Source organism: Gallinula chloropus (genome assembly GCF_964237585.1).
Source record: "Gallinula chloropus genome assembly, contig: HAP1_SCAFFOLD_223, whole genome shotgun sequence".
Taxonomy (NCBI): Eukaryota; Metazoa; Chordata; class Aves; order Gruiformes; family Rallidae; genus Gallinula; species Gallinula chloropus.
Window position 1 is genome coordinate 139,101 of NW_028168690.1, and position 26,758 is coordinate 165,858.

Consider the following 26,758-nt stretch of genomic DNA (forward strand, 5'->3'; position numbering starts at 1 on the left):
ATTTTCTCTTTCTGCATTTAGGGAATCTTATCTTGTTTCCTTTTATGTTCTTGTGCTTTTCTGATCTTATCCCTGAGGGGCTTGAGCTGTTCCTTTATATCCACGTTTAGACCTGTAATCTTCTTTTCACTTTTTGTTTCATTCTTTTTGAATTTTCAGGTCACTGGAGAAATTCTGATGCTTCCACAATAGTTTCTGACTATTCTGCCATTCTGTGCTTCACTGCTGTGTAACCCACCACTATGCATTAAATATCTTCTCTTTCACTAACTCCCAGCAGCTCTGCACTCCCTTGCCCTTAAAACTTTTTTTCTCTTCTCAGTAGACTATTCCCAGTACTCCTCGAACAGGTTGAAGTTTGCCTTCCCTCTCAGCCATCGCTTTCCTGCTCTTTTACCTTCATATTAATATTACTTCCCACAGCTTTTCTGTAATCTTTCACAATTTCTGTTGCTGAATCTACCCTTTGTTTACGTGTTCTGTTATTTTTGATAGTTGAAGCAAGATCTAAAACAGGAGCTCCCTTTACTCGCCAAAACAAAAGCTGCTCCCAAAAGATTCTGTGGACTGACTGTACTATCCTGCTTTGCTCCTTAGGTAGCTCCGAACAATTGCAATCTCATTTTCCTGCGAAGGCTTTGATTTTAGGAATATTGAGTCACTGCTCAAAAAATACGTAGCTATCTTCCCCTTTTCTAGTATTAATGTGTGAAAAAGTACACCTTTGATAGATGGTACACGTTCCTCTCTTGCTCTCACATCTTTGCATCTTTTTTAACAGTAATGGACCCCTGTGGTTTAGCTCAACAACTTTCTGGGATGCCATTTTCATTAGGTTTTGATTGTGCTTTTATAGTTCTTTCTGCTCACACCCGTTACGGGGTAGCTGTGTGGTAAAGTCCTAAAGGCTGGTCTACTACTTGACCCTCTCATGACTCTACTCATTCTCCTTTGCCTAAAATCAGATGGAAAAGTAGGCTTTTGTGTTCCCCCCATGCCCTTCCCCTCTGAGACTGTATCACTAATCTTATCTCTATTTAAAAGTCTCCTTCCCTGTGAGCACTCAAAGATATCCTTCCTCCTCCTTTTTGCATGGACATTAAATCTTTTTGCTGCCTATTTTGCATAATGCCATGCCAGACATCATGACACCTGTTTACTCTCCTCGGTCTTCTGAAATGTTGATCTCTGAATCACCTGTCTCCATCGGCCTCTAGGATCTTTATCACACTGTGCTATCTTCTGTTCTTCCACCACTGTGCTGTCAGATGCTTGCAGTCTCTGTTATGCTGCGTAGGATTCTATGTAGCAGTATCATTAGGCCCATCTAAATAAGTAACATGGTGAAGTAAACCAGAGAAATACCTTGTTTGTCTGTCTTATGGGTACAAGCACGGGCAGGCTCCTTCCTGAAAGGATGTGCAGTCTGCACTTCAGGGTAGCCAATGTCAGGACCTTCCAAAAGACCTTTAGGTAGTGACTTTTCTTTGTAAATAATCTTAGGTACCAGCACAGGCAAGAAGTGGTCTAGGGATACTGTTCCTGTTTTAGACGGTTCCACATGTGAGTGCTTTTTCTTTCAAGAAAAGGTAATAATAGAAAACTAAGAATAGAGTGAGTCAGAACAGAATTAAAATACAGCCTTGACTTTCTTGCCTCTTAGCCCCTCAGGAAATCACATGCTGATTGTACAGACTGCCTAGTGTTTTCTAAGTTCCTTTATTTTGAGTCCTTTCTGGGAAGCAGAGTGATTATGCCTTTGCTGTTGCAGGGACAGGCAGCTGACTCCCACCCTCGAAGCACTGGAATAAGCAGAACTTCAGTACAGCAAATACCTCTGGGGCAGAGTAATTATGTGATTTGAAATATGCCTTCTGCTCCAGTCTATATTCAATTTCAGCTTATCTCAGTTTTTTGGCCACTGGTCTCCTATAGTGATGTCCTAGGTGCAGAACAACAGACAAACATGGGCTAAGAAGAGCATATTTTTAAAATTTTATAAATGTGCAGCTGTACAATTTGACCAGTTTCCTGTGGTTTTTCACTGAACATGCCACATCAATGTACTTTTGAGGAGTAAAGGATGAGGTTCTCTTGTTTCTAATCATGGTGCCATATTTTATTAGGTATTGTATTTGGCAATGTTTACATCACTGTTAAAATTGTGTCAGCAAAATCAGTACTTTCAATTTCATAAGCTACAGGGGGTTTTGGGTGTGGAAACCAATCACAACACTTTGATTTGATTTGAAAATAAATTTGAAAGCCCCCCTCCCTGGCAGTGTTCAAGGCCAGAGATGGGGCTTTGGGCAACCTGATCTAGTGGAGGGTGTTCCTGCCCATGGCAGGAAGGTAGGAAGTAGCTGGACATTGAGGTTCCGTCCAACCCAAACCACTGCATGATTGCATGATTATAGTCTCCATCAACCATTAGTATTTCTTTTATTAAAATAAAATATCCATTTAGGTTTTTAAATGTTTTATATTAACCATGACAAACTAGAGCTGAAGTATTCTTGCTTTTTGTGAAGCTTTTTAAATTTTCCATAGGTCAGTAAAAAAAGGCGAAACAAGAATAGGGTTCAAATAAGTAATTTGAAAATCAACAGATATTTTAACATTTGCCGTTAGTACCATATTTCTCATGCATTACCTCTTGCTAATTTGGCTAAGTTTGCATTGAGATTGATCTTTTTAATATATACTGGTACTGCTATTCATGCTAATTTTGATGATTTAATTTGACCCATACAGAAAGCCACCTTTCTAGGGCATTTCAGAAGTTGTCACAGCTGCCTGCAAGCGTATTCAGCAGTTTAAGGTTAGTATGCTCAAGAGTTAGACCCTGGAAATGTCCATTCAGACTGAGGCCTCACACTTCAGTCACACACTTAAGACTCCTGCAAGAGTGCTGACTGTATAATTTATTCCTAATTATCTTGTGCAATGACAGTGGCAGAGGGATCACACTGAGCAGTATCTAGGGTAGGGTTTGCCTCTTCTAATTGCCCTGAGTATTACCTGCTTACAGAGAAACCTGCTGCTCCCTGAGTGTGGCCGTATCTGGTTCCTAATTGCCAGCAATTCCTTAGCTCCTTGTGCTTGCTTCAATCTGGATGCAGTCAACATTAATGCCAGTGTTAGAAGTATTATAAAATCTCTCTATATAATTCCTCTTTAATTAGCATCCTATTATCTTAAATTGCTTCAACATTTTTATTTTATTTTTTTTTCTAAAGCTCCTCCATTCTTTTAGTAATACCCTTTGTGTACAACTGCCTAAGTATTTCACCACTGGTTGGATCTGCTACAGGTTTTTTTACTTTGTTATTTAATAGCTTATTCAAAAGGAGAGAAAAGCACAGTGGGCTCTCAGTAGAGTGTAGTGATATCGGTGTTAGTGTTCTCAGGGTTTTTCTTTCTCTGGAGCATAATGGTTGAACTAAGTCTTGCAGTGAAGAGCAAACCTACTGGGCTAATGGCAATAAACTTGGAAACAGTGAGAGATTTGTTCATTCAAGTTCAATGTGTGAATAGTTCCCTGCAGCTCTAATTAGGACCCTGGTTCTGAATAGATAATTAAATATCAGATTGGTTATCCAAGTGAGGGGATTAAGGAGAAAATATACCATTCACATTTATAGGAAAATGCAAAGTTCCTCATTTCTGTTGTTTGACTAATGTTACAGTGAACTCCATCTGAAATACCTTTCAACGTGCCTGTGCAAGACAGAAGGAGACACAGATGAAATGTGTCTGCACTGCGTCTCTCACGGCAATGATGCACTGCATAAGATAAAGCTGAAATTTTATCTTTAAGAAAGATATTCCTTATCCTTTGGAAACACGAGCATTACTGCGTACCAATCAAAATAAAAACAGTTCCAGCATTTCAAATGGTGGATTGTCTGTTTGGACACCTCTCCCTCACTCCCCCACCCTCAGTTATTTCATGGGTGGCTGAGTGCAAACTGCACTATGGGACATACATATTTGCGCTCTAAGCACTGTTTCTCAGGTGGATGGGAAAGTTTAAATTTAGTAATCTAATCACCTCAAGCAGATACCCTGAAATCACACGTTTTGCAAGGTTTTAATATGTGTGAAATACCTTTGACAAAACCCACCTGTTTCTTTGAAGTTTCAGTGCTTCCCAAGGCTAACCCTCCATTCATTTTTTTTCAAGTGTTTTAAGATTTTTTTTGGCATCTCATTTGTATGCCAAATACAAATTCTGATAATGCTTATATTGACATAGCCATATAGTTCAGACAAGCAGTGCAGAACTTAAGACCGGAGAGGTCTAGAAAAAAAATATTGACTGGAAGATTGTTTTAGAAATTTTAAGATTGTGCACTAGTAAATATTTCTTACCATTTTCCAAAAGAAGATTTCATACATCCTTTTGTTTAGAGGACACAAAGCTATTTGTGCTTAGTGACAGAATAAAGGTTAATTGATTGTCCTGGTTTTGATGAAAATTAGAAAGGAGAATGGAAATTTCCTATGTGTCAAGAAGTCATTGGTAATGACAGAATAACCTGAAACATGTCAATGCCTCGGGCTGTTCAGTCTCTCAGACATGCTGATGTGCCCTTACTTCTACTCCTCATCCCTCTTTAGGTATGAAAAGCAAACATTCTGTTTCTACGCAGCCTTTCAGCCATTTTCTTCCATTCACAGAAAACAATTCAATTACAGTAAATTTCATGGTGGGTTTCTTCTTTCTACACCAGCACATAGGCTAGATGAGACAGTGTGTGACTATTTGCCTAAGTTTTCAAAGTCTAGACTTCATTAATTTCAAGAACAGAAATGTTTGTGATAACCTAGCCTGACTATTTTTGTTGCACTGGTAATCTCATTTCCAATTTCATCCAATAATTCATTGTAAAGGGTGACTGACAGAGCAAAAGGTCCCTTTTCTAAAATCATGATTGCCTACCTCCTAATCCCTTGAAACTTCTTTCTGCCACCAGTCTTGACAATTTGTAAATGTTATGGCAGCATCGGCTATACATACTGAATATAAACAATTTATCATGCCTTTATGAACTATGGATCAGGAATCACTAATGTTTTTCATGACCTGCACTGTTAAAACTTGAAATATCATATGTGTTTTCTATTCACATTTGTTTACTCAAAGTTAGGAAGCTGATGCTGATATTTTCTGAAAAAGAAGATTCCATAATGACAAAATACAGTCAGTATACTTAGAGGCATTCCTCTGGGAAGAAAAAGCAGTTGGTAATGCAGTATCCTGAAGTAAATAGTATCCTGAAAGTCTCAGTGGTACCACAAGTTCATTGTATGTCAGTGTGAATTAGAGGAAACTCAAAAACATCAGAACAAGAAGAACAATATATTTTTTCACATTGTAATGAAAAATAAATTAAATTTATTCTAGAAGTTGCCTTTAATAAACATTAAAGCATACCTGGAAGACTATAGCGCCAATGAAAAGTGAAACAAAAATAGAAAAGATTGTATGAATAGAATTATTTTTCTTGATGTTCACAAACACTGTAATTTGTCATCTTTGCTACTGCATTTCTTCTTTATTGAGAGATGATATCTAGGGACTTTTTAGTGGGCCCTGATGTATGAGTTCTCTTCTTGAGTTTCATACCAAATTAGTAGTGGAACTTTTATTTTGCCACATAAATATCTGATTAGATATTTCTCATAGTAACACTTAACACAATAAATAGATACGGCTTTCAAAGGCTTCTGTACATATTGTAATATACATTAAGATCAATCAACGGATATTTTCAAATCTATATTCCCTTTGTCAACATAAGTTCATTAAGCGTTCAGTATAGGTTGTTTCCTGTATGATTAAAAAAGTAATAAAGCATATGTATTTTTTAAATTCTGTACAAGAAGAATTATACTGTAAGTCTTAACCTCTTTTGTGAGCTGATCGCAGGTTTTGTTTGTGCAACAGTTGCTAACGAAATACAATTACTAATGATGTCATTATTTCATATGATACTTTTAATTACAATGCTTACTTCATCAGTCACACCCCACATAACTGTTTCCTTTGAAACAGAAAGTATTACACCAAAAATTTTTCATATAGGCTGGACTGGAACCTTTTGGCTCTTCACCATAGTTTGGAACTGTTCATATCTTAGTTCTTCATATAGATGTGTGGACCTTCACCTGCTAGGTGAAGATCAACAGCTGAGAAGCTGTGCTGAAGGTAGCATCAAAGTCCAACAAAAAAATTAAAACTGTCCTGGCTTACATTGGACACTGTCACCTTTCTAACTGTCAGTCTCTTGGGAATGTCTTTTTAATTTATTCCATTGCATTTTAATGATGTAATGCTTGAGTTCCTAGGTTGTTCTGCAATATTTTGATATACTGATAACAGCCCCGAAATTTGTGTAATCTTTGGAACATTTTCTTTTTTGTATCAAGACTGTTTGATGTAAACAAAAGGAAATGTTACAAAGGCCAAGAATATTAGAATTATGATAATTCATTAGAATAAATGAATTTTGCTCATTGCAGCATCTCTGTCCTGATCCCTGATCAGGTAACTTCAGATGCCTTTGAAAGAAAGGTTAGATGTAAAGACCCAAAGAGCACTGTGGACCATTTCTGTATGTTGTCTATTTTTAATGTGGCTTCAGTGTGTAATAAGTAGACTAACTAGGGATTGTTATCAAACCTTCTATGACTGTAAATAAGTAACTAGGGCAAAGGGGAACCATTGTTTCATCACTAGGAACAACCTGAAAGAACTTCAGCGCTTGCTGAGTTGGTGCCTGTGGCAGACTATGGCTGTGAATAGGCAACCAAGGCAAAGGGGAACCATTGTTTTATCATTAGCAACATCCTGATAGGATTAAATGAGTTAACCAAATAAGACACTGAACACAAGGTAGAGGAGGACTACGAGAGACCAGGACGACCCCCACTACCAGCTTACACGGCCACAGAAAAACACCAGGATATGCCACGTGTACCCGGAACTACGGGACTATAAAAAGGGGACTCCAGAGGGGTGAGGCGCGTGCCGTTTGCAGGAGCAAGGGTCTCCTCCAGAGGCCCAGCACTGTTTTGCCTGCTCACATCTTGCTTAAATAAATTATGTTTGGAAATTTACAAATTTGTCACTGCCGTTTATAACACGCAGCCTTCTCCCAAGGGATTTCAGCTCTTTTCCCAACAGAAAAAAACAAAAGCCCCCGGGGTCCGCAGCCTTATCCCAAGGGATTTCAGCTCTTCTCCCACCAGACAAAAGAAAAAAAAACCCTGTGTCAGCAGCCTTATCCCAAATGATTTCAGCTCTTCTCCCACCAGACAAAAGAAAAAAAAACCCTGTGTCAGCAGCCTTATCCCAAATGATTTCAGCTCTTTTCCCACCAAACAAACAAAAAAAAAAGCCCCCGGTGTCCGCAGCCGTGTCCCAAGGGATTTCAGCTCTTTTCCAACCAAACAAAAAAAAAGCCCCCGGTGTCCGCAGCCGTGTCCCAAGGGATTTCAGCTCTTTTCCTTCAAAAACCGCTGTCTTTCTCTCAACCCACAAGTTCACCTCTTTTTCCTTTCTGATTCTCTCCCCCATCCCACTGGGGTGGAGAAGTGTGAGCAAATGGCTGCTGCTTATTTAGCTGCCAGCTGGGTTAAACCAACATCTTATTATCAGCTGGTTCCCGTTACGGATGCCAAAATCTCTGTTTTTAAAAGGGCAGATGTCACCGCCATGGGAATGCCACAGAGCTGCAATTGCTGAGTTGTTATGGTGCTGGATAGACCTGGCTCAGGGAGGGAGGCTTCACACACACACAGGGATGGAAGTACCCAAGTAAGGATAGAATGCAATTTTCCAAGGATACCTTCATTTATGGGTATGATTTCTAAAAGGTTTTAGGAAGATCATTACGACTGTAAACTGAGGCATAAACCAGCAAGCAATTCATGGTACAATTAGAATGGGAGATAAACGGATTAATAAATCTCCTGCACAAGCATCAACTTCAGAAGCTGCTGCGTTCATCAAAGGCTTCTGCTGACATGATACATTCCTGAAGGAGAATCTGGATTTACTGTTTGCTTTGGACGCACACTCACTATCATTCCGCCAAAATGACGTGTGGAAAATAGACTCTGTAACTCCAAAGTTATAAAGCAGGTATGTTTATTCAGCACTGGCTGCACGGGGCATCTCTCCACCACAAACGTGCACACCCCACACAGCAAGCCGTTCGTGTATTTATACAATCTAATGATGAATATTCATTTACACCTATACATATTAATTACCTGTGCCCGCCTACCCTCGCCTCGTATGCTAATTAGTTTATCATCTTTCGCACTTGCGCAGATCCTAAAAAAAATGGTGGGCCTGCCTGGGTCTCCGGTGGTCCATGGGATGAAGGCCCCGAGTCTTCCTCACGATGGACTTTTCAACTTCCTTGCCTGGAACGCAAGAATCCTGCCAACTTGCAGTATTCTTATCCGTTTGGACTAATTTATGTCCGTATAGGGGGACCTATGGATGTATTCCAGCCATCTGTTCCTTCATTAACGAAGAGATAATTGACATCTCTGTGATGGATGTTATCCTGTTCCCATTCTGTCTCCTGAATCCTAAATTCCTACAGCTGTTCCCTACAAAATCTACCTCCCTGCAAGCCAGTTCCTGTGGGCCTCCTTATCTGTTTCTTTAAGCTACAAAATTACCTGACTTAAATCTGGTGAAATATTCTTTCTATTTCTATAGCCCCCCCCCCCCCCATATCAGGGTAACAATTTTCTGGGTTTTACTTGATACCAGTTTAATGTTGCATTGGACATTGTTGTAAAATGCATTAGAATTTTTATTATTCAGAGGTGATGAGGGAACCGATTGTTTCCAGGAAAGCTCGGCCAAGGACACGGTTATTTTGGCATCTTTCCATCAATGGGGCTGGCAGCACCTGAGTCAGTGCTGGCAGCTTCTCTGCCCAGCGCCCCAGTTGCGAGCCGGGCAGGAGGAGAAGCGGGCAAGTGTGTGGCTGCTGGGCAACAGGTCAAAGCAGGGGTGCGTGAGCAGCGCTGCTCTCGCCTTAAGGGCCAGCGCAGCTGAGGCGGGAAACTTCCTGGCCGGGCCCGCGCCGCTTCCGCTGCCGCGCGGGACTCGCTGTGCCTGGAGCGCGGCCGGCCGTTGCCTAGCGACCATGACGCGGAGTCGCCGGAGGACCGAGGAGCATGCGCAGAAAGGCGCAGTGAAGCTGCCCGGAGGAGCCTGCGCATGCGCCTTGGAGCACCGTGGTCAAGTGACGAGGGGTTGACCGCAGCTGCGGGCACGAACCGGCGCATGCGCAGTAGATCGCGCGTTATCCGCTCGGTGCTGCGCCCGGGTGGCCGCTGCGTTCTGCCTCCGCGCGCACTCGCCGGGTTCCTGCGCTGAAGCTGCCCCGAGGAGCCTCCCGCGCTTTCCGGGGCGATGAGGGGCCCCGTCGGGACGCCGGCAAGTGCGCCGTGCGCCCGCGCAGTGAGGCTCGCCCAGGTCCCGGCATCCGCCGCGGAGCGCGCGGAATTCGCCTCGGTTCTCGCCGCCGGTCCCGGCTGCGTGACGCCGCGCTGCGTGCCGGGCGCTCCCTCCCGGGGAGGCGCCGGTTCCGCCGCCCGTCGCGGGGTCGGCCGGGGCCGGGCGGTCGGCGGGTCGCGGCGCGAGTGGTCGCGGCGGGCCGGGGGCCGGTGCGGGGCGCGCGGGCGGCGAGGCGCAGCGCGTTCCAGCCTCCCCCCCCCCCCCAGCCGCGGCCGGTGTTCTCCCGGCGCCGGTCCGTGCCGGGACGTGTCTCCGCGGCTTCCGGCGGGGGGTCTGGGCCGGGAGGGGGGGCTCCGCGCTTGGCGGGCAGTGCGCGGAGGGGGTCGCGGCGGGGGCTCGGGGTGCGGCCGGGCCAGAGCTCCCCTTCCCCGAGCAGCCGGCACGGGAGACACGAGGCATCGAAGGGGCCGGCGGGGCGGGGCGCTACTGGGCTCTTTCCGGTCAGTCTGAGCGTGTCCGGGCCGTACACGGCCGGGGTTTGTTTTTCGGGGTTGTGGTTTTCGCGGGGTTTTGGGGGTACGGGGGTTCTGTGGGGCTTTGCGTTGGGGCTGGGGTTAGTGGGGTCGGTGCGGGCTTGTGGGGTTGTTTTAGCTGGGTAGGGGAAGCTGGTCGGGGCTGGCAGGTTTGGGGGGATTTTGGGGTGTCTGTGGGGTTTGTGTGGGTCTGTGTCTCTCTCTAGTTGCGGCTTGTGGCTTTTCTGTCTCGTGGGGTTGTTTTGGCAGAGGAGGGCTTAGGGCTCCTGTTGTGGTTGCTGTGGCGTTCAGTGGTTATTGGGGGTTGTTGTGGTGTCTGGGGTTTCCGGGTTTGTTGGTGTCTTTGGCTTGGTGGTTATTTGGCTTTGTTCTCTTGTTGGTTTTGTGGTCTGGGATTTTTTTTCCTGGTTTTAATTGGGTTTTTGGAGGTTCTGTGGCTCGCAGGGTTTTTAAAAGCTTTTCCCGTAAATGAAAATGGAGCACAGGTTCTGCTCTGCCTTTTGTTTCCTTGTCAGCAAACATGTGCAGCCTCAGCTACTGCACCAGACGGGCCCTGGCAAGTAGGTCTTGCACTCGGGTGTCTCTGTTGGGAACGGTGACGTTGGTCTGGGCTCTGCTGGAGAGGAGGAGCTGGTCTGGACTTGTGCTTTGCCCTTGCAGATGCCGTCCTGGAGAAGGCCGTGCGCAAGCGCCTTCTGAAGCCGTTGAAGGGCCCCACTGAAGCCCCGTTGAGAGAGTTTCACGCCGCAGACGTCTCTTGGAAAGAGCGACAGGAAAACCTGCAGCTGGTGCGGCAGAGGAACGCTCAGGAGCCGGGCGTGCTTGTTCCACAGCCAGACGTGGGAAAGATTGGAGTCAAGTCGGTGACCGTGCAGAAAATGCATTGAGCGGAAAAGCGAGTCCTGCTGCTGCTGCTGAGAGTCTGCAGACGGGTTTAGGGGCTCTGGAGGATGAGTCAGGTACAGTGCTTCGAGTGGCAGGGTGACACATGAGCTTCAAAAGTGAGGTCCTTTCACCCCAGCCCCCAACTGAGCGCAGCATGCGCGGGTGCTCTCTGCAAGGGGAAGGAGGTTGGAAAGGGGGTGGGGGGCCGAAGCAAAACGCCCAGTGTCTGCAGTCATGTCCCAAGTGATTTCAGCTCCTTGCCCCCAGAAAAAACCTTTATTCATAGCCCCAGTGTCTGTAGTCATGTCCCAAGTGATTTCAGCTCCTTGCCCCCAGAAAAAACCTTTATTCATAGCCCCAGTGTCTGTAGTCATGTCCCAAGTGATTTCAGCTCCTTGCCCCCAGAAAAAACCTTTATTCATAGCCCCAGTGTCTGTAGTCATGTCCCAAGTGATTTCAGCTCCTTGCCCCCAGAAAAAACCTTTATTCATAGCCCCAGTGTCTGTAGTCATGTCCCAAGTGATTTCAGCTCCTTGCCCTCAAAAAATTCCCATTTATTCGCAGCCCCAGTGTCTGTAGTCATGTCCCAAGGGACTTCAGTTCTTTTCCTTCAAAATATCCCATTCGCTCACGCATGTGTGAATCCAGTGAACCCAGTATTTCCGCCATGATGGTGGCGCATGACAAAAAAGATGACTCCAGCCGGTTTTGACCAGGCCTGGAGACCCACCTCAAGCTTAATTTGCTAAGTAATGGGTGATGGGGTGGGAAAGCTGTGGCCTTATGTCTCAACATTGCTAAAATGTTGCATTAAGATGCTTGTAAAGGGTTAAGGAAGGCTTGCCAGCAGGATGGCTTGAAGTGCCACAGGGTGACCTGCCATAAACAATGCCTGGCTTGAGCGACTCTGCCTCACTGATAAAGAAGAAACACCAGTTGGGGCATAAGTTTGAGTCTAACACCGTATTTTAAGTAAATTACACACTCAAGGACTATGTGCTCTGTGGATATAAAATGACTTCTTTGACAAGTTCCAGTACCCCCCTCCTCCTTACCTGTTCAATGAATTCCTTGCCTGTCTCTAATTGGTCACAAATGCAGGCAAAGCGTTTCATTGTAACTAGTTCAAGCTCCCCCTTGTTTGAAGGTACACACAACCTGCTGAAACCCAACTTGTGGTTTGGATCAGAGCCAAGGGGCAACTGAGTCTGTGCAAGACAGAAGGTTACTTGCGGTGAGGAAGAGGAGCCATCTGACTTCATCCCCAGGACCCTCAACCACCATCACCAAACAGCAGTGCGCAGGCACAGTGGGGAGGAGTGATGGAAATCGCTTCTTGGAGCTCATTTTAATATGAAACGGGACAGGTTATGAATGTGTTTACGTGTCTGAGGTAACCTAATGATTTCTGACTAAGGATATGGTATAAAAGTGCCACAGACTCTGACCAAAGGTGTGCCTACTTTGTTAGGTCACCTGCTCTTGCAAGAATGTATAATAAATTATTGTTACACTAATGTGTCTGCCTCAAGTCCTTTCTTTAGGACCATTGGCATTTCTAACGTATGTAAACCAGATTTAACTAACCTGCTGCTGTAGAGAGGATTTGGCCAGTGGCCAGTGAGGAGATAGAAGTTGCAATTGAAATAGTAAACACAGTGACAGAGCAGAGCGCTTGTGAGATAAATGTTAGACAAAACTTTCATCTTAAAAGGAGTGAAAAAAGTGTTTGGAACTTTGAACAAATAAAATAGTCCTTGTTGGCTGAATCCACCTGATTTCACAAAGACAGAACTTTCTACTGTCCTCCTGGCTGCTACTCACAAATCCTGTTACATCATAGAAATGGCTGATTTAATAATTAATTTCTTTTCCTAATAGAGTTTGCAGAAATCCACATTCTGACTAGCTACACTGTATGTGCATATAAACACGAGTACCAACATACATATGGATATCTGGTTTAATTTTAGATGTCATGTTTCTAGTCTAGAAAGGTGACAGCGCTGAAGAAAGTTCTATGAAGGCAAAGGATTTGGTGATCATAATCCATGACATTTTACACTCTGTCATTTCCAGAGGCAGTTTAGTGCTGACTACTGAAAAATGCAGGAGGTTCATGCAGCAAAAGGCACATCACTCAGTAGGATAGATTTCATTCAGACCACTATTTCCATGTATACAGTAACACAATCTGCCAACATTTTCTAGGGTCAGTGCTGTGCCAATACTTTTTGTCAGGGCTGCCAAGTGAACTTCATGGCTCTAGGACATTTGAAATCACTCGAATCTCAAATATATGGTGTTGCAACACAGCCTGTTGTACATCAGCATCTGCGATTTGAAACTGTTTCACATCTTTTCTGCAGAGTATTTATAGAAATTATTAATATAACTTTGCTGTGCCCCTGAAGTAACAAGTGCATACGCTTTCCTTCTCACTCCCACTGGAGTTGAAATCGCAGACATATCACATTGTACATCTAACCAAGTTTCAAAAATTCTGGTTCCTTTAACCAATGTGTGAGGGGCAATTGCAAGGAGGCTACTGACCTCCTAATGTTAAGGGGGTTTTGCATGATTTTTGCACTAATACTTAGCATTTGATCCACTTGTTTTCTTTCTTGGAAGACAGAGGAAGCCTTGGCTCTCCAACAACCTCTTATCCATCCCAAGCTTCCTGGAGGGAACAGCCCAATGCACCAAAGTTATTAGACCTTCATTTACTATAGGTGGAATGTTAAAAAAAACCCCCAAACTTCCTCTGTCTCTCCTTTCTATACCAAGACACGAAATGCCTCAAAGAGACTCCCTGACAAGAGGAATAAGCCACAGTCGCTCTGTGCAGTTTCTCAAGCTTTTGAATATTCCCTTAGGCAGACAAGTTACTATTTTCTAGCATATGCATGCAGTTTAACTGTGTGAAAGCGGCTGGAGTACCGTCAGACTAAACTAGGGGGCGGATTTTATCTGTTCATTTTACTGCTGCTCAGTGGTAAAGACTAGGAGAATAAAGCCTCTTTTCCCCTCCCTTCCCTTTTCTGAGAAAATACAGTTCTTTCATAGTTACATTCCACTACTTGATGTTTTTGTTGACAGCATCTATCAATGTTGCTCATATTTCAACACCTCTGAAAAGTTTAAGCTTGTTTAAGCTTGCCTTGATGCTATGATTGTAACAAATTATACAAGTAGGGTTTGATTTGAGAGGCTCCTTCGGAGGATTTCATAAATTCATTACAAGTTTTATGCTGAATCTGATTTATGTCTAAAGTTAGTGGATAAAAAAAACCCACTGCATTTGGACAAATGGATGTCATTTACTCTTCCATCAGAAATGAAGAAAAAAAAAAGGCAAAAAGGAGTAATTTTAAATTCTCCCAAGGTCAAAGCTCATCTAAGCTTTCTGCTTAACTCTTACCCTTTCATCTCCCTTTGGCCACTTTAGTTCCTGACAGATAACAAGCCCTCAGCAGAGAGGAGAGAGCAAGGAGCTTGCTTGCAAGCGACTGGGGCACCTGTATTAACCTAACCGTCTGAACTCTGAACTAACTTCTACTGACATAGCTCTGGATCGAGTTAGGCTGTGTGTCTGTAATGAAGTAACAGAATTCAAAATCTATTTATGGGATGGAAACATTATCTCAACTCCATGAATGAGAATTGAGCAAGGCTCCCTTTGGCGTTTCTGTATTAGGAGATGAGATAATTCCTGAGCTTTGACAGCTCCCTTCGCTGATCTCGAAGAGCACATCTGTTCTGATGAATCCCAAACATGTCCATCCATGGAAGATAAGGATGGGCTCAGTGACAAAAATCTAGTTACCAATTACTGCTGGGAAGACAGACACACACAGTCTGTTGCAAGTGTTACATATACAATACAAGCATTCTGCCTTTGCAGCAAAATGGTTAGATCTCCAACTAGATCTACTAGAGAATTTGAAGACCAGGTCCTCTCTCAAGATCCCATATATGCTTCTAACCAGTGGGTAAAACTACTAAACATATGCAGAATGGAGTAGCTAAGATTCATTGTTATTAACTGCATTTAAATTTAGACAATCTATATGGTTTTGTCTAATGAGTCATGGCATATTTATTCACAACCCATTTACACCTTTTTTATCTTTTGAAAGCAATGCCATTAACATAAAGAAATGTAAAAGAGCCTGTGACAGAGTGCAGCAAAATGAGGGCACCCTGTAACATCTACTGTGTGGAGGGACCTGAGTATTCCATTAAATAAAGCTTTCTTAGAAATTCCAGGGTCGCAGGAGCAAATCACACAATTTGAAGGAGACTCTTTTCAAGGTTGGTGATTGCATAGTATTTCAGTGAACAGACGCGTCAAATCAGCTGCAGATTGGACCAGCAAGTCAGCTCACCTAGCTGACCTACTAGAAATCCTGATGCATTGCAAATTTTTAAACATCATCCCTTAGAAGTGGGGAAAGATCTGGAAAAATACCAATAAACTGCTGATGTTAGCACAGTGTAAGTTGTGCCAGAGCGTGTATTTCACTGACCTTCACAGGGAGGGCAAAAATGGAATGGCTTGAACTCTGCCACAAGTAGATTCACTGATTTATCTCTCCATAGACTCTGAACTTGGTTCTTACATTTACAAAAAGTATTTTGCTTTGTTAAAAGACAACTTGCAGCCCTTCACAAGTGGAATGGGAACAGAAGGCGAATTTAAGATGTAGCCTGTAGGAAAGGAGATCAAGGTGTTGCCTATTATCTCCTCATCCCTGATGAGCCAGTTCTGCTCAGTGAGTCAGCAGAGGATTCACCCAGCAAAACATAGTTTTCTATTGGTTTAGCGAGCTAAATTCATCACTGAAGTGCCAAAAGAGCAGTAGAACTGGAGCAAGGGAGGTAGTGGAGCTTGGAGGCCACACAAGGACGAAAGGGAAACAGAACCTCCCCTTCTGGCAGCACAAATGAGTTAGATCAGCTGCAACTGTCTCATCTGATTGTGACCTTAGAGAAACACTGTGGTAAAATTGCAAACAAACCTTTGTAGCAGCTGTGTATTTATAAATGGGACAGAAAGGCATTTGAAACTGGAAACTGAAGATTGAAGACCTCAGTTTAGCAGTCCTAAAAAATACGCCTTTGGGGCTTTCCCGGGGAAAGGTCAGGAGAAACAAGTAAGAAAGGAACCAAGCCAGCTGACCCATCACACAGGTTCAATGAAACCACAAGTCATCTAGTCTGAATCCTGTCAGTAATTAGGAAAGTGTTTAGTGGTGTGATTATTGTCACTGGAGGCAGCCAGATTGGAGCATGCTGCCTCGTACCATTACAATGAGGTTCTCCCATCAAACCTTAAAAGAAAAAAAAACGGGAAGAAAAAGAGGAGGCTGGCTGCACAGAAAATGCTGCAGCCTGGAGCATCCTGCAGTCAGCCAACACAAGGAGTGCTGGGCTTTCCCATGCTCCCTGCCCATGTACTTTCTCATAAACAGTACGGCGAACTTCAATGGCAGTTTAATACAAACTTCCAGTCACTTGTTACCCTCTGCTGACATCTCGTGGATCAAAGCAAGATGTCCCTGCCTGAGGCAAACCCTGCAAAGCCTCGACTGTCAACCTGCAGAGTGGCAGTCTCTTCCCCACATCTAAGGAGCTCTATAGCATCCGACAAGGTTTACTTTCTCTTCGTTCTTTCCTTCCTTTCCTGCTCTGTGAATAGTGCAAATGAGCACCGTGGCAACATGACTCCTACAAAGAACTGAAAATAGAAGTAAGCAGGAAAATAGCAAACGAGTAGAGCACAGAAGCCAAGAAGAGAGTGTAGTGAATAAAGTTCATTAACTATATTTTCTATTGGTAAAACAGATTCTAGTAAAACAGATTAGTCTAAAGCTGAGGAAAAGCAACTGTTGAGCTATTAGGATTTCATAGCTGAAGTCAAGGGGAACTCATGCACCACTTGCCACAGCGGCAGGAGCAAGAAAATAGTCAGCACCATATAATCATAGCTCGTTGTACGCTGCAAATATTAAGCAACTAATCCTCACAGTATGTCTGTGCATCATTCCCCAGAGCTGGAAATAAAACCTCATCTTAGATTCAGAAGTTGCGACAATAAATTTATCATAGGAAACCCCATTAGCTCTCTAAAACAAACAAAAAAATTCTGTATTTAGAGTAGCTAATTGGGGAAAAATAACCCCAACAAGACATCCCAAAAAAAAACCCCCACAGGAAAACAGGGGTAAAAAAGAAGATAAGGTATTAAATAGGATTTACTGAACTAAAAAACCTAGCAAACAGCTAAGTCAATAAAAAAAGCACTCATTGTCTCTAGGCTAATAATACTTAATTTGATAATTGGTTCAGCAAAAAACCCTGAAGCATATGGCAGTTTATAGCCAAAGTGACAGCTGTTTGAGCAAAAATATCAACACGTGCTATAGCAGTCCATAACACTAGTCAAGCACAAAATAGCCTGCCTAGATTAGTAATTCCCCCACAAAATAACACAGAAAAGCACCAGCCACTTCAAAGTCATGTCACATGTGACACATTTTATGATATAATAACTTCAGAGAATATATAAATTACCAGTTAATTAACTATTAAAGCTGCTATAGTAATGAGAAATACTTGAACACACAAAACTATATCTAGCAGTGGAGTAACACACCTTCACCTCTTGGGATTACTGAAGAAAAACAAATTGTCCCGCTGTGCAGCACAGACTAATTCCTAAGAGGGCTTTGCCTCATGTGGGTTTTAGAGAACAAAACAAAACTTAGCAATAACTCAAAAGTATCAAAAGGAACACTGTAGCTACAGGTAGCTAGGGCTTCATAAATGTTAGAGGCTATCCAAATGCCTAGTAATGCTAACTAAACTGATGAATTCTCATTGCCATTGGTAGGTAGGGCATCAGTAAATATTGCCTCTGAAACTTAACTGTCTAGGTAAGCTAGCTAGCTCATGACTGAAGTCTTTACAGAGCTGAAAACCTTTGCAAGAAGACTAACTGGGGGACAGTTGGAAATGTTTATCTCAAAGAACAGCTTAGAGCAACATATTGTGGAAAACCTGGCCAGCAAACCAAGTACTTGTGTGAAGATGTACAAGTTCATTTTTTTTTAAATAGTCCCAAATAGTAAGACAGCCAAAGGTCCTTCAAAATGTCACTAGGTAACATTCATGATCAATTACCCTGAGGCTTTTAGCTCTCCTGGCTGCTGAATACCATCCCCTATAAAGTTACAGAACTAACGCCACTGCCCATGCAGGAAGTCAGAGATGTAACTGAAGAAGGGAAGAGGGAAACTCTTCAGAAATCCCATTGCAGAACCACAGCACAATATTGCTACACAGTCTTCCGAGCAAGAGGCTGGAATTAGTTCTGGTAGTTCAGCAATGCTTTGGAAAGACTGGTTGTGAGTATAGCAAAGAGGTTGTGCCGATTTCTCGTACTTGTCCCAGGCAGCTACCGTCAGATAAAGAAGCATTAAAAAATATCCTGTAGCTTTCACAGCTGTGGAATAACTCTTAAAAAGACCCTGAGACACCAGTTTGAAACAGTAGCTCCGTTACAGAACTGTAAAAAAATATTCCAAGTTCATCCAAATATGAAAGCCTAATGAGAGTCATCCTTTACCCTAGACATAAACCAGATAATTTCCACCTGTGCTAACTCTCTGAACCAGCTCCTTACTCAATCCCATGAGTTCTGACACTGGCTCACAGGGAGGAAGACGCAAGCAGGAAAGGCAGTGCTGGCTGTAGGCCACTTGTAACCTACCAGGTCCGGTTTCAACTGCAAAAGCTGCCTGGGAGGTCTGGCCACAGCTAAACTGGACAGCTCTGTCCCCTCCCACCCTGCCTGAACATCCAGCACTTGCGTTGCACAGCTCACCTAGCAGCAAATTGAATTGATCTGGCAGAGGAAACAAAGTCTGCAGTGAAAAAAAGTTGCCTCGTAGATCAAGGACCTGAATCAACTCACCTTGTGGTGAGAATATCCGTTTTTATAATAAAATGGGAGCTGAAAATGGAACAAAACAGCAGGAAACTGTCTCCAGTGGCACTTAGCAGAGTACAAAATGAAAAATAAGACAGAAAAAGCAGCTTTTATTCACAGCAATGGCTGCTTCACCAAGAAAAGCCCTGGGTCGCCAGGTCCAGTCAGAAGGGTGAAATTCCTAGAGTTTGCTCCAAGGTTGTCTGAGCAACTAATGTGTCTCTTAGCCTTGGAACAGAGCAAGACAGAGAGGCTGAGACTGTAAATTCCTTTTGTGTATCTAGAATACTAATAAAGGGGGGGGGGGGGGGATTTTTAAAATTTCCAGTTGTCTCAGCTACTTCTTACCTATTAGACTATGTAACCACCCGGTGAGGAATAGCACCAGGGTGGTACAAGAGGATAGGAATACGTTTCCCGGGGCAGCTCACCACTTCATACACCAGAAAGCCTCAGCCCACACTTCTCCCGGTGTGAACCTTGGCTAGGCACGGCTGCCTCTGCCACCGGTGTCTGCAGCTTCACAAGGGATTGCGCAGATGGCCCGTGTCCCATGCAGGATGCACTCAGCCTCCGAGAGAAGCCTCCTGATGGCAACGAAAGATGCCAGTCTGCCACCCTGAATTTGCGTGTCTCTTCTTGCTGCACCGCTGGGGCCACCTTCCGACACGGCACGCAGGCAGGGAGCCCGCAAGCACCTAGGCTGCGGCTGCACCTTGGCTCGCACCACCTGCTCTTCCATTCGCTACGGAGATCGTCGGGGTGGGGTGGGTAGGATGGGGTGCCCCTTGCTACGGCGGGGAGCGACCGCCCACAGGTGAGGCAACGCCTCCGGGGGAAGGATCGACTGCGGGCGGCCGTCCGCACCTGACGGGCACGGGGCTGCCGCGGGACCCTTGGGGCTGTGAGGAGGCGGGCGCGGGCCTCGGCTCTCCCCGTCCCTCGCGAGGCGCGGCCGTTGGCCGTTCCGCCCGCCCTCGGGGCGAGGCGCAGCGGTTGTGCCCGAGCGGGCGGTGGGATGCTGCCCGCCCTGTGCACGGCGCTGGCGGGGCTGCTGCTCCTGCCGCTGCTGCTGCGCTGCGCCTGGCCCTACTTCTTCCAGGACATACGCTTCGCCCTCGCCATGGCGCGCGTAGCGAGGAGGGCGCGCAGAGCCGGGGCCCGCCGGCCCCTTCCTGGACGTCTTCGCGCAACGGGCGCGGCAGACTCCGCACAAGCCGCTGCTGCTCTTCGGTGACGGGGTCTCCACTTACGAGCGGGTGGAGCGGCGGAGCAGCCAGGCGGCGCGGACGCTGCGCGACGCCGCGGGGCTGCGGACGGGCGGCTGCCTGGCCCTCCTCATGGGCAACCGGCCCGCCTACGTCTGGGTCTGGCTGGGCTGCGCCAAGCTGGGCTGCGCCATGGCTTGCCTCAACTCCAACATCAGGGCTGCGTCCTTGCTGTGCTGTTTCCAGAGCAGCACGGCCACTGTGCTGCTGGCGGCCCCAGGTGAGGAGAACACCGGCCCCGGGCGGCGGGGAGCGCAGCCGCGAGCAGCTGCTCGGTTAACGCGCCGCCCCCTTGCCCCGCGGCGACGGGGCTCCTTACCGGGCTTGGTGCGCGCAGGCGGCGGGGCGGCAGCGCCGGCGTCGCTCCTTGTGCCTCGCCCGGGGGCGGCTGGGCCGGAGGGACGCCCTGTGTGCCCATCGCGCTGTTCTGAGGGTGAGCTCGGGAAGTGCCGCAGAGCAGATGCGAAGGTGGCCAGGCAGTTACCATCACAGTTAGCACCGTGATTTCGTTTTCAACGCGTGTACAAGACGTGGGCGTTGAGCTCTGATACCTTGTTAGCTGTTTCATAGTAAAGACCTGGAAATAAAAGAGCCCTCGGCCATAAACAAGATAATTAATTGACGGTTTTGTTCACGCAAATGTCCAGAGATAAGCAAGGCAGCACGGAAGAATCCTCCTGCTGCAGCTGGACAGCGACTTAGCCACATGCAGGCTGTTGCAGCCTGTAGAAAAGCTTTCCTCAAGTTTCAGTTCAAAGAAAAACACGTGAACCCAAGAAGACAAACCATAATAATTTTCCGTAGATGAGACTTTGACGTATTTGTATGTTTTAAATGGAGAGCTGCGCCCTGTTCCGTATAGAGCAGAGACCTTATTTCATGCCCAGTTCTTCATGTATGTTTGTATGTCTGCACAAACAGTATGAATGACTGACCATGTAAGAAGTCAAAGATAATTTTACCTGTCTAGAATTAACAACTTCTACACGAATATATATATATATATATATACACCACATTTCAGCTGAGCTGGAGAACTTGTTCATCTATAATACATAACGGAAATATTTTATATGCCCCAAAACTTCAGGAGTTCAAAAAAAAAAATTTCACCTCTTGTGACAGATTTCTGCCTTAGGATAAATTTTATGCAATTGCTGAAATTTCAAAATTAATCAATATTTGAATTATTAGCATCTGTAGGAAAAGCTGTGGTGTGGAAATGTATTTTTCCTCTTTCTATAACTTACTTGCCTGAAATCTTCAAAAAAAGCCTTCAGCTTGGAGGAAAAAGAAACAAATGAGTCATATTCATAAAATATTACCACATGCTTGACACCGGGAGTGGAAAGAAGTCTAGGTCTTTTCTGCCTCTCTGTCTTTATTACATTTCATCTTTTATGAGCAGAAGATAAAAATTGTCTCATCAGAACTTACCATCATATGAGACCCTGTGTGCTTGCACAGATAAGTTTCTGAAAATAAATATGCTGAATTCATTAGTACAGTTTATATGTCATTAAAGTTACTTATACCTACAATAAAATAAGGATTTTAAAGTTTATTGGAGGGTTACTTATCTCAGAGCAAGTTTATTGGGGGTTGTTTATCTTTAAAGTGCCAGCTCATGAGATACTTGCTTAAAGCCTGCCTTTTGTCTCCTCCATGCCTGATAGCATCTCAGGAGCAGAACTCTCCTCCTATCCAGCTTTATACTCTGTGCAGTCCCGCATTTGTGCAGTGTTGGAGAGCACAGGTGGAATGGCATGAGACAGGCCAGGCTGTGCTAATATTTTGAGTTTCCCTTACCTGTTCACTAGAAGAAGCCTTTGTTAGATTTTCCTGAGTAGCTTGGTGGCTACAGGGCACCCACGGTAATCCTGGCATGGTTTTTGGACCAAAGGTACAGCAGGAGTAGAGAATTGTTTGATGAGGAATTCCAGTCTGCCAGACCTGAAAAGGTAACGCTTTTATTAGTGTTACTGCTTTTCTGCAATTAAGACAAACTTTCGATGTGGGTCTTGGCTTTATCTAGTCAATTTAGTGTGGAGAGGTGATTTAGTTTTTAGTATTAAATCACCTCAGAGATTTGTTGATTTAGTAACATGATTTATTCTTTGCTTTGAAGTAAAATAGAAGTGGTAAAAAATAAATTACATGTTATGGGAAGTTTTATATTATGATATTTCAGTGAAAGTGGTGTTGTCTCTGGAGGTGTTCAAGGCCAGGTTGGATGGGGCCCTGGGCAACCTTGTGTAGCTCCAGGCCTGGAGGTTGGTGGCCCTGCCTGTGGCAGGGGGGTTGGAGCTCTATGATCCTTGGGGTCCCTTCCAACCCAGACCATTCTATGATTCTATGATTCTATGATTGGGGATTAATTTTAAATCCTGTGGATTATCTGTTCAAGTAGAAGTGCCTGCAAGTTCGACGGCTTTTGTTCTGGATTTCTAAAAATACAAGGTATATACAATTGCATCACCTGGCTCATTAGCTCCACTTGAATCTATTATTCAATTATCCATCTTCTTAAGGGAATAAAAGTCTTGGGGACAACTACATTCTTTCCATCTTGATTGAAACTGGCTGCTGGTCAAGGAGAGAGACCTGCATTATTGCTTCAGTATGAGAAAGGCAGACAGGACCCAATCACACAGGGAGTTAGTCTACTCATGGCACACACCTGCAACCGCGTGCTTTTGTTGGTTGGAGATACCAAGGCGATGTGAGGAGAACTGGGATTAATCAGGACACATGTAGAAGACTGGCATAGGGAGAGGCAGAACACAACTTTCTAGGAGTCCAAGCTTCAGCAGTAACCAATACTTGCTAAGTCACTCTCCATTCTGCTTTTCAGTGTTTCTTCCATTTGAGTTGGGACTTGAGAAAGATGAGTTGCATAAAACATAGTGGTGATTTAAGCACTTAACTCTGTGTGGGCACTTACCCACAGTGAAGCATTTCCCCACAGTGGAGAGGGAAGGTAGCGATGTGGGGCTGGTGATGCTCCCTTGGAGTCCTGCACGGTCTGCAGGCAAGAGGAAGTGTGCTTGGATTGCTCCTCTGCAGTTCTGTTCCCGTTGCAGTAAATCAGGTCAAATCGCTCCCAGTTCTGTAGGGAGACATGATACCTCTTCAGTCCTTTTTGCTGGATGCTGATGCAACTTGAGCATGAGTTTTTCCAGTGGCAGCTAAAGATGAAAGCTGCTGAGCCAATGCTGATGTAGTATAGTTCACAGAATAATGCAGAGTTTTCTTATAATACTTTTTTTCTCCTCTTTCAGAACTGAAGGAATCTGTTGAAGAAATACTGCCATTCTTGAAGAAAGAAAATGTTAAGGTTTATTATTTAAGCAAGACATCCACTACAGAAGGAGTTGAGAGCTTTCTTGATAAAGTAGATGCTGCTTCAGATGAGCCTACTCCATTGTCTTGGAGATCAGCTACAACCATTAAAAGTCCTGCAATGTACATTTATACTTCTGGTACTACAGGTAATGTAAATTCACAAAGAGCTATATAGAAGGCCAGACATCCCTTCAGACACTGTGATTTTTTTAATAAGGAAAGACAATGTTATCTCACATTACTTCACTTGCATCAGTAAATGAGAGAAAAAACTTTTCTTAAGCCCTTGTGAAGCCAAATAGTCTTACTATGTTTATTGTTCCAGTGAAGTTACACACCTTTTTGCTTGACTTTCAACAGGTCTTCCTAAAGCTGCAGTGATTAACCATGAATGCATAATGCTAGCTTGCGGTTTGTTTGATGCTGGCAAGGTTACCTCAGAAGATATTGTGTACACTGCTCTACCCCTCTATCATAGCTCTGCCCTCCTTGTTGGAGTCCATGGATGCACCATGAAAGGTGCTGTGCATTTAACCAGTATGGATGAAGATGTTTCTCTGCAGAATTCATGCAGAGGTATGATCATAGATACACTAAGCTTTTCCCTAGCTACTAAACTTTGAGCTGAAATACTTGGTTGTATGTGTCTCCGTTACCAAGTGAAGAGGCATTCTCATTTCTCTGTCATCTTCACGTGACCTACACAGCTTTTAACTCTGTACAAATTTTGACGAAAAGGATATATCCTTTCTTACATGACAGCTCTTTGCACAGTTTTAGGGTCAATTAGTATTGAGTCTTATCTACAATAATAGCCTTTAACTTCTGATGAACAGAAATAGAGGTTAAAAGAATTATTCAGCATAGATTGTATTTCAATATGTTTCAGGAAGAGGGTTTTTTCCAAAAGCTATATATCCCTAATTCTAAAAGCTTTCTACAATGCTGTGCTAAGAAATGCTGTATGGTTTTATGATATAATAAGAATTGTTCCTTCTGTTGTTTGTTTTACTTCTTTCTACGCAGGTGCAACTGTTGTTGTACGTGCCAGATTTTCAGCAAGCCAGTTCTGGGATGATTGCAGAAAATACAACGTAACAGTGATACAGTATATTGGGGAAGTGCTTCGGTACCTGTGCAGTGTGCCACCGGTAATTTTAACTGCCTTTCTTTTTTTGCTAATTAAATTACTGGGAATATTTGTTATATTATGTTCAAAATCTAACTGAAAATGGAGGGGAAATGAAGATTCCAACGAAACCTTCCTTAAAAAGGTCTGTAATCTCACTGCATACTAACATGAACTGTTTTCAAGGAGAGGGGTGTTGCATTTTTGGCTTGAATTAATCATTCTTTTCAGTAGTGGATCAATGGCAATTCATTAATTGGCATTCCACTAAAATGGATCGAGAAAACACATTCCTGACACAAGCACTCCTCCTGCAAACAAAAAATAAGGTTCTGTGTTCTGGGTAATGTTAGTTTTTTGGGGTTTGTAGCTAAAATGTCCTAACACAAGATAGGCAGGTGATCCCGAATTAAATGTTAATATGATTATTTGAAGAGTACCCTTTCTGAACATACACTTAACATAACGTCTGCATAGGGTGCCTATTCATAGGTACTTTTCCTGCTGAGAACCTGCAATCATATTAGTTAATCCTTAATGTCAAAAAATGTGCTTGCATAGAATGACTTTCACAGAGGTTGGCCTGCTGAACAGCAATTAGAAATTAGTAACAATGAAGGCAGCATCTGTCAGTCTCCCTAGTGCCATAACCGTGAGCCAGAACAGAGAATCAGGTCTGCAGTTTCTTTGTAATTTATGTATGTGTGTTGAAATAGCAGATGTTCAGAGGTTCCATTCTGATGCCAGAATTACAGAAAATCAGTAGAATTCCTCAGAAATTGGGTATCTAAGGAAGATCCTGGTATGCTTTGTATTATTTGAGTTGTTAGCCCAAAACGAGCAGTTAATAAAATAAAGTTTTATATCGATCAGAAGACCCGATCTCTGTATTTGGCCAGTAGTCTTCATCAAAAATTGAACATAATTAAGGGTGGTGGTAAATTATATGTCAGTCCTGTGGTTTATGGAAAATTCCAATTAGCAAAGCATGCATAATTAGTTAGTATTCAACAGGTATAACTAAATTACAGGGGAACTGAAAAAACTAGATTATGTCCTTTCATAAAAAATGGGGGTTTTTTTAGGAAAATAATCTTAAAGAATGAGCCAATATACTAATTTTTTTTTTTTTAAATGGAGTTGTGTTTCTTGATAGCATGCATGTGCAGACAAATATAACAGCTTCACAGGGCATACTCTGTAAATTCTTGAATTCTACTGGTATTTCAGAGACAGGTATGGTTGCTGCCAAGTATAAATTCATTCCCAAATAGGGTGAGTTTGGTAATGTTAGCCACACAGAGCTATTTAGCTTAACCATTGCAGTGACCTGTTAAAAAATAACAGATTCATAACAAAAAACAAGGAATATGATGGCTGAACCCAAAGCCCACTGAACGATGCAGTTGAGTGGTATCTGAGGCTCTCCTGCAGATAACTCATTATTGGTGTTTGTTTATATACAAAGGTCAGATCTTTAGACACAGATAAGTTAGCTCTCATTATTTAATAGAAGGATTTTTTTTGTTTACTCAGTACACAGAATTCAACACCAGTGCAGAAAACACTACATAAACAAGGTTTATAAGCTTAATATGTGATCCCATGTACCCACGTGCCTTGAGTGCACAAGTCTCCTGGAAAGGTGGGATTAACATTTTAAGAAGGCAAGAACTTGACTGAAAGGATACTATTACTGAAACTCTTGTGGTTTGATTACAGAGGTCTTGGCCTTCTCCATGGACTGCAGGAGGGACGACACTCACTCTACCATGGGTTTCTCCACAAGCTGCAGGGACATCTTTCCCTCCAACACCCAAGGCCCCTCCTCCCCGGCCCTCCCCAGCCTTGGTGTCTGCACAGCTCGTTACATCTTCTCACTCCCGTTTCCGGTGGCAAAATGCAGCTGCTTCCATTTTTCTCCTATACGTGATTCACAGAGGCGCTTTGACAATGGTCAGCCGCCCCTCTGGCCTTGAATTGCCCAATGTTTACGCTTTGGGGCCACAGAGAATTTCAGCAGCTCCTCACAACAACCATTTCCTACAGCCCCCATTCTGTCCTAGCACCCAGCTATGCAAAACTGCAACACCCGGTCACTTCTGAGCGGGG

General features: G+C 43.9%; 1 protein-coding gene and 1 long non-coding RNA gene across 3 annotated transcripts; both read left to right on the forward strand.

Moving 5' to 3' along the window:
* Positions 1-9,366: 9,366 nt before the first annotated feature.
* Positions 9,367-12,468, forward strand: LOC311204253. Of its 2 annotated transcripts, none has more exons than XR_014618013.1 (3): positions 9,367-9,472; positions 10,687-10,985; positions 12,059-12,468. It is a non-coding gene; the product is annotated as an uncharacterized lncRNA (long non-coding RNA). The 2 variants fall into 2 exon arrangements; XR_014618014.1 differs by lacking the exon at positions 9,367-9,472 and adding an exon at positions 10,306-10,586.
* A 7,454-nt stretch (positions 12,469-19,922) lies between these two features.
* On the forward strand, positions 19,923-26,625 carry LOC311204252 (long-chain fatty acid transport protein 2-like; the record flags this gene model as incomplete). The annotated part of the gene is given in 6 exon segments (XM_084280702.1): positions 19,923-20,078; positions 20,080-20,392; positions 23,454-23,663; positions 23,878-24,036; positions 24,544-24,668; positions 26,587-26,625. Coding segments are annotated over 6 exon segments (1,002 nt in total).
* Positions 26,626-26,758: the final 133 nt, after the last annotated feature.